At 36.8% G+C, this 12,704-nt stretch overlaps 1 protein-coding gene across 1 annotated transcript; it reads left to right on the top strand.

Annotated features, from left to right (window-relative positions):
• Positions 1-2,487: 2,487 nt before the first annotated feature.
• On the top strand, positions 2,488-10,992 carry LOC117787830 (LIM homeobox transcription factor 1-beta). Its single transcript, XM_034626450.1, has 7 exons — positions 2,488-2,524; positions 7,011-7,597; positions 7,661-7,890; positions 9,160-9,374; positions 9,436-9,623; positions 10,256-10,532; positions 10,601-10,992. Exons 1-7 carry the CDS (start codon positions 2,488-2,490, stop codon positions 10,813-10,815), a joined length of 1,749 nt encoding a protein of 582 aa, XP_034482341.1. The 3' UTR covers positions 10,816-10,992.
• Positions 10,993-12,704: the final 1,712 nt, after the last annotated feature.

The raw sequence follows: 12,704 nt of genomic DNA, 5'->3' as shown, positions 1-12,704 counted from the left end.
CTCAGACTAAATTCCAGAGCACGCTCTCAACACTTTTATAGGAAGCGGTAATCGATTGATCGTGGATCTTGAAAAAAAGAGAGAGAGGGAGAGAGAGATACTCGAAACTTTGCATTCGATATGTTTAGCGCTCTCTGCTGCTTCTCTCTCAAAAAACTGTGCATATTTTCTGCTTAGCGTTCTCTGAAGCATTGTTTTATCTACGTTTTAACTGTTTCTATTTTCTCCTAAGATTTGCTTTTCTTACGCTCTCCGTCCTACTCCCGCTCTCCGCTCTCCGTCCTACTCCCGCTCTCTGTATATCAAGCAGCACATAAAATATGCTTTGTCACGGTGAGCAAACCGATCCCAGTTCTTTTCTGTAAACAAAAAACTGAATTGTTGGGAAGAGTCAGCAAAAAATACAGCTTATTTTTGATTGTACATACATTAATGGACACATATGTATGTCAGAATACTTTTGACTGATAATAATAGCTATAACTAGGCGGCAATAATTTGCTGGTAAACAAACCGGTGTTTTAAATAAAACAAGCTCGACTAGCCGATGCCCTGTGATACGGTAGACATAAAATTTATTAGTGTGTGCTCATTTGATTAATTGAAAATTTTTTTTAATTTATCTTATGAGTATGATATGATTGTGATTTATAATTTCTTTGATTATAATTATTTTGTAGGCACAATTAGAATTAATCGCGTATCAACTATAGAGAATTGCTATATTTAAAAATTTAACCTGTATTAAAAATGTAAAAAACATTTACATAAGAAATCACCTGTCGGTTTTTCATTTATATGTAGTAAAGTAATCGCATAACTTTCGACTTTACTCAGCGATTATGAAAGAGTATGAATAATCTGCAAGGATGTTAAATCAATGGCACACCTAACAGGTCAAAAAAGATACGACATGACAATGAATAATAAAAAGTAACCGAAGATAATTATGAACATTATCGTGTGGGAAGTGAAGCGAGACAGTATGAGCATACACAGAGGTTGGCTAAGAAGCTGTCTTGGCCAAAGTAAATGACGGCTAAGTGGCCTCCGCCTGCACTAATTGTGAGTAACACGTTCACGTTTACAAAACTTTCAGAGAATTTCTCTCGGAAAACACCAGACACGGCAAGCAGGCAGCCAGGCAACCAGTCAGCCAGGCAGCCAGTCAGCCAGGCAGCCAGTCAGCCATGCAGACTGGCTAGACCAAGTCAGGAAAGGCCAGACGAGAGACCAGCTATTTCTGTATTAGACATTAAAGTTTTGGCCAAACGAGCGAGCAAGCGAGCGAGCTCGTTTAATAGACCAAATTCATCTGGCCAAAGTTTAAAGTGTCGGCATCGCGCGCCGACATTTATCAGTCATTAACACAACCAACTACACAAGGATGTCCGAGGATGTAAAGGAGAAGGAGCAACAGCGAAGTCGTGGGTCAAGGGTCGTTGGCAGACAATTAAAGCTGAGACTTTAATTTGCTTGCTTTTTACGCTGTTGAATTGAAAATCAATAAATTTAAAACAATGTACAACAATACTTATATATATATGACAATAGAAAAAAGAATTAAACTCATGGGGCACTGCCATAGATTCGATGGCTAGAGAAAAATCTCTTTAGGGATGGATGCTGTTCATGTTGTTCTTGTAGTTCTCCTTCCCAGCTGATGTTGTTGTTGGGCCGCAACGAGTAGCAAAGCAAGCACGAAATCGCCGAACCAAACATCCTTTGTCAATACAAAATACGTACAACAAAACAAATAAAAGCACAACAACAACAGAAACAGCAACAACAACAAATAGAATGCCAACAAAGACAAAAGTCAAAAGTGCAAAAACAAAAGCAAAACAAATTCTGCGCCCCAAAATGCAAGCCGAGATGCGAAAAGCGAGAAACGAGAATCAAAGTTCAGGTCCGGCGCATGCGCCCAAAACGGGCGAATCTCACAAAGCGGGGAAATCCGCAGGGTTCTGCCTGTCCCATATCGTTGGGGATGGGATAGGGCTGGGATTGGGAAAGGGAATGGGAATGGGCTTGGGTAAGAAATGTGGACGGATAAAATGGCGTTGGCCCACCCACACATTGAACGGAGAGCGGCATTTCTCCTCCATTTTGAGAAAATTTCCTGCCTTTTGGCAGCATAGTCGACATGTCGCCACTGTCTGGTCGAATTGAGCAAATGATTTTTAACAAATTTCATTAACATCAGAGGTCCGTAATCATTCAAGCATCGCGTTTCGATACCTTTCTCGACGCTGGCCACTCCATTATAAAGACTACGACTGCCGATGCATCTTGCACTCCACTCACGTGACATTTCGTATAACCGCAACTCCAATCAAAAACTCCAATGTGCAAAGTGTCAAAAGTACAAAAGTCTTTTGTTCGATAAAGTAAAAACAATTACGGAATTAATCGGCAGCTAGGATCCTTAGTTCTAATAAATCCTCACCTGGATCTGTATTCAATTATTGTAATACTTCTGCTGCAATGATCGACGAACAGCATCCCATGCAAATTGGTCTGTGTAAGTATTCAATTTTCCTTGACGACACACACTTTTCCGCTTGTGAAAAGCCGACGCATCTCTACGACTCCGTTTTTATTTGCCGACGGCTTTTGTGGCTTGCATTAAAAATATGGCTTACGATAACTAAAGTTCTTAAGTTTATGTACATAAATTAAAACAATTAAAGTATTGATAAGAAAATCTATTTAATAAATATTTACTTTAAAACGTTAGAGTTTTAACAAATTGTAAAACTACATTCTCTTCTTTTATTAAACTAATGACAGTCATATGGACATGGTGATAAATAATAATATTGACAACTTAAGCTTTGCTAAAAGTGATTGAAAACACACTATTGATTATTTCCAAAAATTAAAAAAAGATTTGACCGCACTAAGCGGTTTCCCCCTGTTTCAGGTCCTCGGAATCAAACTGCATCATTTTTGGAGCTATAATCATGTTTTCGTACTATCATATATATATACATATATAATTATTGTTTTTAACTCTGAAGCTTCCCTTTTCTGTGGTCTCTGACTAGTAAGGCGTTTTATTCATAAGCTTTCTTCAGCAAAGTCTTTTGGAATATTTCAGGCTATAAGTTTTTTTTGAATTGCACTGTCTTTATTAGCTAATATTAAAATTCTTCAATTACTATTCTTAAAATAATTCATTTACTTTCTAGAAACATTTTAGAACTGCGCTGTGTTAATTATCAAATATTAAAATTCTTTAATTACTATTCTTAAAATAATTCATTTACTTTCTAGATACTTTTTATTTTAGTTTTAATATAATAAGAAACCTGTACGTATACATGTGAATAATAATTCTACTCACATTCATTCATTTATTTCGAGCAAATTATATAAACATAGGTTTTGTAAATATATCGCATACGAACATTTATTTAATACACCCTTAATACAATAAAAGGGATTCAAAAAGGGTCAAATAACTTTGCATGTAATAGTCAGAAAAGGGCTGAATGAAATATAAATAAACATTTTAACAATTTATTGATTCATGAGAACAAATAATTATTAAAAAAATGTATATATTTCCCTTTTTACCAAATTATTGAAATATCTCACACATGACTGCAGTACAATTTTAGTAGTGACGATTTTTGTTCTTTCCTAATTGCTTATATTTTAATAGATCTATAAACTCAGACTAAATATCATTTAAACCATCTTAACTTAAATTGTATTCTGCTTCCCTAAAATACTAAAGAGCTTTTTGCCTACTTGTTGTTCATGTGAAATTTGACAGGAATAGAAGGAAGCACTTGTATCGTTTGGCACTTGAAATAAGTGTGCTTAAGTCAAAACAGGCAGACAGCTCAAAAGGAAATCAAAATAAAAATCTGAACACATTTTACAGTGGCAAACAAATGCTGACTTCTGTCAAAGATTAGGCCAAAACAAAGCATTTATACTTTACGCTGAATGCTGGCATAACAAATCGGCGCCATAATTTCATTGTCCGCCCAAATCCGATTAAATTAAACGCCAGCGACTGACACACAGGCAGCTCTGACTTTAGCTCCGGCTCCGGCTCCGGCTCCGGCTTCAGTTCCCGGCAGCGGCTGCACACAGCATCCTGGCAAGGGTTTCCGCTCGCCCGCTGCTGCAAAAGACTGCCAACATATGCCGCCAGCAGCTATAACCAACATAATGAATCCTCCTCCCTCTCACAGCAATAATCCCGCCAAGTCAGTGCATATATTTCGAGGAAGGGTGAGACGGTGTGAGACGGGGTGAGACGTGTGACGGGGTGAGGCGTGGTAAGACGGTGTGAGACGCTGTTAGACGGGGGTGAGCATAGGGGTTGCTCAACGATTTTGATTCATTCAAAGCGCTTGCACGCACTACTCGTAAATTCTATTATAATTTAGTTATTTCTTGCCTTTCAGGGTGATTCCACGTTCGTACCTCCCCCCTCATTGCGTTTGCGCCCTTCGACTGCACATTAGAATCTAATTAGTGCGGCAAAAGCGCAGCAGCATCGCTATCAATGTCGGATTTACACTTGTCCTCACAAATCCCTCGCTGTACAGCGTTGACATGTCCAGCCAACATGTTGGCATAGTTTCCTCAAATCAAAGGACTCAACTCAGAATATCTAAAGGGAAAAAAGTGTAACAGGTGCGTTAGTTGAGCGGATTAGCAGTGCTTCAATTCAGTCTAAAAGTAGCTCACATTGTTGGAAGTGCCGAAAGTTAAATGTAACAACAAATAGCAAGGACAATGACAGGATTTGATAGCTGATAGCTGCTGACAGTTAAATGTGAGTGTATTCACATGCTACTGACCAATCTGTTCATTTTCAGGGACAACAAAATTAACCTTACCGTTGCTTGGTTTCAATATCATCTTTAAGCTACAGGGTGCTTTTTCTAAACATATTATTTATTTGTCCTATAATAACAGCCAATTTAAACAGTTACAGGCAGGGTATCGACTAAATCGATTAAAACAAGTCGACATGGGCAATATAATAAAAAAAACAATTTATGAAACAAAATAAATTTTTTTATCTTATTACATTAATTAATACATAGTAAGAACAAAATAATTGTATTAAAATATGTTCTTATTAAACATTAAAAAAAAAGCAACTAAAATAACAAAAAAAACACTATAATAAGCATTCATTTATTTTTTTCTTTTATTCTTTCGCTACACATAGTTTTTTTTAAACGAAAAATAGTAAAAAAAAATATTCGGCATATTGAAACAAATCTAACTGGCAACAACAAAATAAGGTACTCTAAGAGATACAATTTTTAGTTCAAATAATTAAATAGGAGTATAAGATTAAACATCACATATACTTATTTCATTGAAGAATCGATTAGAAACAATATGTACTCGTATAAAGTAGGTGATATATTTTTTATAAAACTAAACAAAAGGTTCAGTTTAATTTGTTGGGAAATTAGGACAGAGAAGAAAAACATATTTGTTGCAAGGATGAAAAAAAAACAATATCTGAAAGGAGGAGTTAATTTTACGAAACATAAGCTTATGAATATTAAGAATGAAATATATAACGATTCTTAATATTTGTCGAATTCTTCTATGGAGCAATACGATAGTTCTCTTTATAATATAAAAAAGTTGAAATAACACAGTATCGCCTTTATTTTAAGAATAATATTAACTAAGACTCTATTTGTCAATTTATTTATTTATTTAAGATAAGAACGTCATTTTTAGCTAAGTCTGCAGTCATATGAAGCAAGAAGACAGTGCATAAAATCATCATAAAAATAAAACAACAAAAAATATAGAAGAATTAAACGAGCTCAAACAATTAAATAGTTGTTTATTTTAATTCAAATAATTAATAAATGAATGTAAATGATTTATAAAAATTGGTTACAAATATTTTATCACTGACAAAATTTATTTTAAGTATTTCATTTATAGTATTTTTCTCCGATTCAAGACCTTGGTGTGAAAATAGTTTGATGTGTCCACTTGTCGCATCTGTTTTAAATTCGATTTACTCCAATTATGTATATAAATTGTATTTCTTACTACTGAGACCACAAAACAAACTCAACTACACGTTAATTACTTTAAAATTCTACAAATATTTCTGGCATAAATTTGCATGCCACAGAAATTTTTGTAAAATTAAATGAAATTACGCACACGTAAAATCATTTAAATACAAAATGACAAACGTAGAATGTGTCACGCAGACACATGCAGAGAGAAAGGTATGAATGTGTGCGTGTGTGATTATATTTAGTAGGGGGAAAAAAAGAGAAAACCTGCAGATAAAGGAAAAACAATAACAACTGAAAAAGCGCGTAGCGAAACAAGATGAACGACGCACACACACACACACGCAGAGAGAAAGAGAGAGAGAGAGAGAGGCAAACAAATTACCGTACAATTTCAACAATTTGCCATAAATTGAGACAACAAGCAACAAAAAGCCAAACAGGCAAACAGCCAACAACCAACAACACAAATGCCGCAAATGTACAGTAATTTTTTGCCACTGAACTCGACGCACACACAATACGTATACGCAGCGTTGGCCAAACAAAAGCAAGTGCGTGGAATTTCGAGTACAGACGGACGCACAGACAGACGGACGAATGGACAGAAAAACCGAATGGAAACGGTCACGCACATATTTCGCTGGAAAAGTCATTTCAATAATTGCAAAACCACAAATTTACTACAACTCGAAATGGTTGGCAAATGGTCACAGTTACACAGTCCCAGTCGCAGTTACAATTGTGAGTGTGAGTGTGTGTGTGTGTGCAAAAATGCAGATAGCCGAGAACCGCAAATGCAAATCCCGTTGGTATATATGTATGCATGTATAGTTTTTGCCACTGTCCGCAGTTGTAAATTTGAGAGGAGGACCGCAATTTGCATGCCAAAGTGAAAATAAAAATAACTGAAATGTTTCTCATTTGCATGTGGGGGTGGGGAAACTCTGGACCACGACAAAACCGCAAAAACCAAAATAGTTCCAATGGACATCAAATGTCAACAGCAGCAGCAACAGCAGCAACAACCACATCAACAGCAGCAGCAACAACAGCAACATGTAGCAGGAGCAGGAACAGGACATGCGTCGCACCCGGCCATGTGCCCCATTGCAATGGGGCACAATCAACTGCTGTTGAACGGAAATGAGCGCATGTTAACAACACCAACGGCAACACAAGCAACAACAGTAACAACAATAGCCAGCAAGACAGTAACAGCAGCAACAGCAGCTGGGGAAACAGGAGGATTGCCCATCCACAATGACAAAATGGCGTCAGCGAGCCAAAATGTCAACGGAAGTTGTATGAACCACAACAGCAGCATGGCCACTGCACAACCACAGCAACAACAACAGCAACAACAGCAACAACAACAACACCAGCAACATGAAGCCATGACGTTGACAATGGCAAGACAAGGACTCGGACCTGGTCCACCAATGCAAATGCAGCCGAGTCGCAACGCCTTGGGCAAGTGTAGTTTGAGCGAACTGGCGAATGGCTATGCGAACCAACCACCCACAACAGCAGCACCACCAACACCACACACACCGCAAGCGCCTCAAATGTTGCAACAGCAACACACAGGAATGGTTATGGCAACCGGACTCGCTCTCAGAGACGGAGACGGTGTGGGAGTCAATGTCAATGTTGGACTTGGCATGAGTTTAAGCCTGGCTGGAAACACAGTCAACCACTGCGCCTATTGCTGCCAGCCAATTTGTGATCGTTACATAATGCGAGTGGTGGACAACTCTTTTCATGAGGGTTGCCTCAAGTGCACCGCCTGCTCAATGCACTTGATAAACTCCTGCTATGCGAGGGATGGCAAACTCTATTGTCGCATTGACTATGAAAGGTAAGAAATTTGATTAGTGTTATAAATAAGCAAAACAGGAATATTACACGTTTAGCTTTGGGCAAATTTAGCTGGCAAAAATAAACACAATGTACTTATGTAAATTTAGGTTGTTAGCCGTAACATACAGTTAGTTTTTACAAAATGTTTTTAGTTTCAAAAATCACATTTTTTTCATATTTTCAAAAATACTTCGTTGGGTCTAAAATAATAGGCCTAAAAACCATATATATGGCCACGGTTACCACACTTGGCGTTTTTGCGCCAAAACTGGCTCTTTTTTTCCCGTTATAGCAATGGCACTTTTTTATTGGAACTTTCTCTTTTTTGGTTTATTTAATCAAGAGTTTCTTGAAAACTATTAAGAATGTAATTTAGATCTAAATTTTTTCGCTCCAAACAATATAAATGTATTGTACCATTGTACTCAAATTCTCAATGTTAATGTTAGTTAATTAAATATAAATGTATTGTACCATTGTACTGAAACTCTCAATGTTAATGTTAATTTAAAAAAATGTGCTTTTTGATATTAGTTTCATTTGAATATTTGATTTTTTAAAGAAATTTTTTATATACATGTGTTAAAAAATTCGGTTTTGCAATTAATTAGGTTGTCTTATAAGAATTGGGTAGTTTTCATGAAATTGGCTTTTTTAATGAAATTGGCTCTTTTTTAGTGAAATTGAATCTTATTAAACATTTTTTTAACGCCTTTTTTTTTTAAGTGGCAACCGTCTATATGGCATATATGTAACTTTAAAAATATCAAGAAGTGGTTGTCTTTTTTAGGAATTAATTACTTGGCCAACTGTCTATTCTAGAATCTAGATTCTAGACCAATATTAATAGTCAAGTAGATTACGCTTTTTCGTTCGTACATACCTCTATTCCGTTGACCTCAAAGACTATTTATTAAATCTAGAGACTCTACAGAGTTAGATGCGTTTAAGCATGAAATATGTTTATTTTTATTTATATTTTTTTCCATAAATTCATAACGTTGGATATTTTAGGTACTTTGCACACTTATTATTTATTGGGGTAGTTATACTTCAATTGTAGATTATATAAACCTATTTAGATACTTTTTTATTTACGCAAGGCATTAAATTACATGTAGTTAAGCAAGACGGTTATTAAAAGTATTCAAGTAATGACTTTCCAATACTATTTAGAGTAACCGCCTGAGCGCAGGGTATATGGTAGTAGTGCACTCTCAACTAGTTGGTTTTCACTGCATCAATAATAATTTTCCCATCACCACAGACTCTATTTACGCAATCGTTGCCTTGGCTGTGGCCATAAAATCGCCGCCGATGAATTTGTGATGCGCTCCCAGGAGAGCATCTTTCATCTCAAGTGCTTTGCCTGCGTGGTTTGCGGTGCTCTCTTGAAGAAAGGAGAGCAATACGTGGTCAAGCAGGGACAGCTCTTCTGCCGCTTCGACTATGAAAAGGAGGTGGAAATGCTGCAGGGTTATGGTGAGTTTCAAAATGGTTTTTAAATGTTAGCCTGCAATTAATGTGCATCTTATCCTCTTAGATTTTTATGGTGATGAGATGTTTCCACCCAAGTTGGATGGTCGTCGGGGACCTAAGCGACCGCGTACCATTCTCAACACCCAGCAACGTCGTGCCTTCAAGGCATCCTTTGAAGTGTCTCCTAAGCCATGCCGCAAAGTGAGGGAGAACCTGGCCAAGGATACAGGCTTAAGCTTAAGGATTGTGCAGGTAATTTAAGGTAGAAAAGAAGAAATTGTGTTGACTTTAAGTTCTCCATTAAAAAAATCGTCCTACTTAAATTATACTTTCCAAAACCATTTCTTTAGCGTCTTCATTATAATGATTTTTCTACAACTTTCCATAAATTTCTTATATGATTCTTCTATCGATTTTGCTGGCCTTAAGACCAATGTTTCAAAAATAAAAATGTTTACGAAATTTTAAATTTTATTATAACTAAAATTTCCAGCCTTGGGATTTAATTTTTTTAAAAACTTTAATTTAGACGTTTCACTATAATAATTATTCTAAACTGTCCCATTAATTTATTATAAGATCCAATAATCTTCCATAAGGCTGGTTTCAAAATCAAAAGCGTCAAAGTTAATAAGAAACTAAAGATTTAAAATTTTCTTTTAAATGAGAATATCCCACTCTTGCATTACATTTTTTAGTAACGTTTGTTTGGTCGCTTTCTTGTAATTATTTGTCTACAAATGCAATTTGTGATATGATAAAAAAATACAAAAGATTTTAAATTCTTATTAAAATTTTCTTAAAGCGTTTCTTTGGTCGTTTATTTAAAAAAATGTCATAAAATTTCCCATCAATTTATGATATAATCCCATATTCTCCCATAGGTCTGGTTTCAAAACCAACGCGCCAAGGTTAAAAAGATACAAAAGAAGGCAAAACTGGATCCACCTGCCAAAGGTGTTAGTGATTCACACTCACAGGATTCACAGGAATCGCAGGACAGCAGTCTGACGACCAAGATAAAGGACGAAGCGCACAGTGACAGTGAGTCACAACAGGAGTCGCCGTTCTCGATAACCTCCGAAGGACTGACAAGATTGCGTTGCAATGTCAAAGATGAACAGGAACAGGGATCCATAAGCTGCATGGAAACCAACAAAGGTAAGCACTTATATTTTTTTAATTATTTGCAGTGTATTAAAAACATCTAAAATATTTCTGATAAATAGAGAACTGCAACAAGAACAGCGAACCCATTCTGAATACGATACTGGGTCTGAGTTATGCGACCTTCCAGCAGCTGATGGGTCCCTTCACACAGACGCCAATGATCAATCCGATCGATCGGTTATACAGCATGCAGAGCTCCTATTTTCGACCCGAGGAACTCGGCGCCTACGGCGAATGCGGAGGCGGCGGAGGAAAGGAGACAATGGAGCATTAATTATGCTGCTAAGGAAAGAATTTTAAGCCAAAATCAAAATTAGAAGTTGTAAAATAAACAAACAATTGTTAATATGCTAGAAACTAAAAGATGAGAAGATGATCTCAAATTCCAATCGGAAAAATCAGGCGAAAAAAAAGTGCAGCACGTGCACACGTGGATGCAACCCCGCCCCAAAGAAAAAAAAAAGGCAACCACCCGACGCAAGGTTGCGAGACTTTTTGGTTGTTCTGCAGGTGCAGGCCTTGAAATTTGTTCCACTCAGTTGACAAGAACAAAGCATTTGGCACAGCAGCCGCAGCCACCCCGAAAATGGGCATAATGCCCAAAATGGGCGTAAAATACCGATTCGTCATGCATTGTTCTTGTCCTTGTTCCATGGGCGACCCTGTTGACAGCAGCGAGCTGTCAGTGTCACCAAGAGTCGTCTCCTCACCCAACCCACCACCACCATCAAAGTTGGCTCAGCCAAGTTCCATCAGCCGATGGGGGACGACTGCGATATTTGTGGCATGCAGGGGCCACGAATAGCATTGGCATGCAATAAGTTTTCTGTGGGCGGGGCATGTGTTCGATTCGTTTGAAAAGCCGAACTGTTGAACGGTGCACTTTGAACTTTGTGTACTCCACGAAAATCTTAAAGTTTAAAAAATAAAGTTAAAGCAAAAGAGATATAATAAAGGTGATAATTAGATTAAAATATTCACTAAATTTCTGTGTGTATTATAATATAGGGCAACAAATTTCAGTTCATGTGAATTTACGTTACAAAATAAAATTATTTATATTTAAAAAAAAAGATAGCATGTACTTGCAAATTGTTATAAATAATTTAGAAATTAAATGAAACCCTTAAAAGATAACTCAAAATATATCGAATCTTTGGGTTGAAAATTGAGTATAATTTAAGTATTTTTAAGTATCGTTTGAATACTTGTATAATTGTTTTCACAAAATTAAAAAGTTGCTCAGTTTTTATTTTCAATACTAGAATAATTAAAAAATAGTAGTAATGATATCCATTAGCTAAAAATAACAAAATAAATAGGAAAAAATTATATATTTACATATAGGACTATTTGAAGCATTTGAAAAGGGCCTAAGAAACCTTATTCCTCATATCAAGCAATTTCATGTATGAGCCGTGATTTATAAAATATTTAAAGTGTATTTTTTGTTGCCCAACATTTTGCCCTTAATTGAATTTCAACGCACTACAACACGTGTTTACATAGCCGTATCCTTATCCCCAGTCCAGGGACCTCGCAGTTTCATGCAATTTGTCACAATATGTGTCACATTAGCCACAGCAATTGTGCTTAAATGTCGTTGTCGTTGTTGCTGTTGTTGTTCCTGTTGCCTTTTCCCTCAGCTTTCGTCATCATTTGTGCCGCTAACCAGATTATACCCCAATTGCGACACCGATACGGCAGGGACAAAGGCAAAAGTAGTTAAACAAGGGAAAAGACCACAGCAGAACCACCACCACCATTACCACTGGATCAGTACACTTACCACACTCAACCACCATTGATTCTTCACCCGGAGACGCATCCGGACACGCTTTAAAAAATGCACGTCAGCCTCGAAGCTGAAACTTAACAGGCATCGTTACGCAAGCCCACATCATTAATCAGTCGGGGAAAAAAAATGAAAAACTCCCCCCCAATGCAAATGACTGGCATAAGTGCCTGGACATGGCAGTGTAATCATTGTCTCTCTGTCCAGATCCTCTTTCGTATGTTCGTATGTAGACAAGTGCCGTTTCCACATGCTGCAACTGAGTTGACCACGTCGTTGAAGGATCTTTGTAAACTGCGCGACAAGTGGACAAATGACGTAATTAATTACTGTTTTAACGGTGAGTAGTGTACACATTTTAAAGGACG

This window comes from Drosophila innubila, assembly GCF_004354385.1.
Source record: "Drosophila innubila isolate TH190305 chromosome 3L unlocalized genomic scaffold, UK_Dinn_1.0 0_D_3L, whole genome shotgun sequence".
NCBI classification, from domain to species: domain Eukaryota; kingdom Metazoa; phylum Arthropoda; class Insecta; order Diptera; family Drosophilidae; genus Drosophila; species Drosophila innubila.
The sequence above is the reverse complement of the archived record's forward strand: the minus strand, read 5'-3'. Positions and strand labels throughout refer to the sequence as shown.

Bases quoted from the DNA above. Each gene is read 5' to 3' on its own strand.
- LOC117787830 (XM_034626450.1), top strand. From the start codon at position 2,488: ATGATCGACGAACAGCATCCCATGCAAATTGGTCTGT. The intron at 7,598-7,660 runs ATGTTGCAACAG...AGAGACGGAGAC, and splicing joins ACACACCGCAAGCGCCTCAA to GGTGTGGGAGTCAATGTCAA. The intron at 9,624-10,255 runs GTAATTTAAGGT...ATTCTCCCATAG, and splicing joins TAAGCTTAAGGATTGTGCAG to GTCTGGTTTCAAAACCAACG.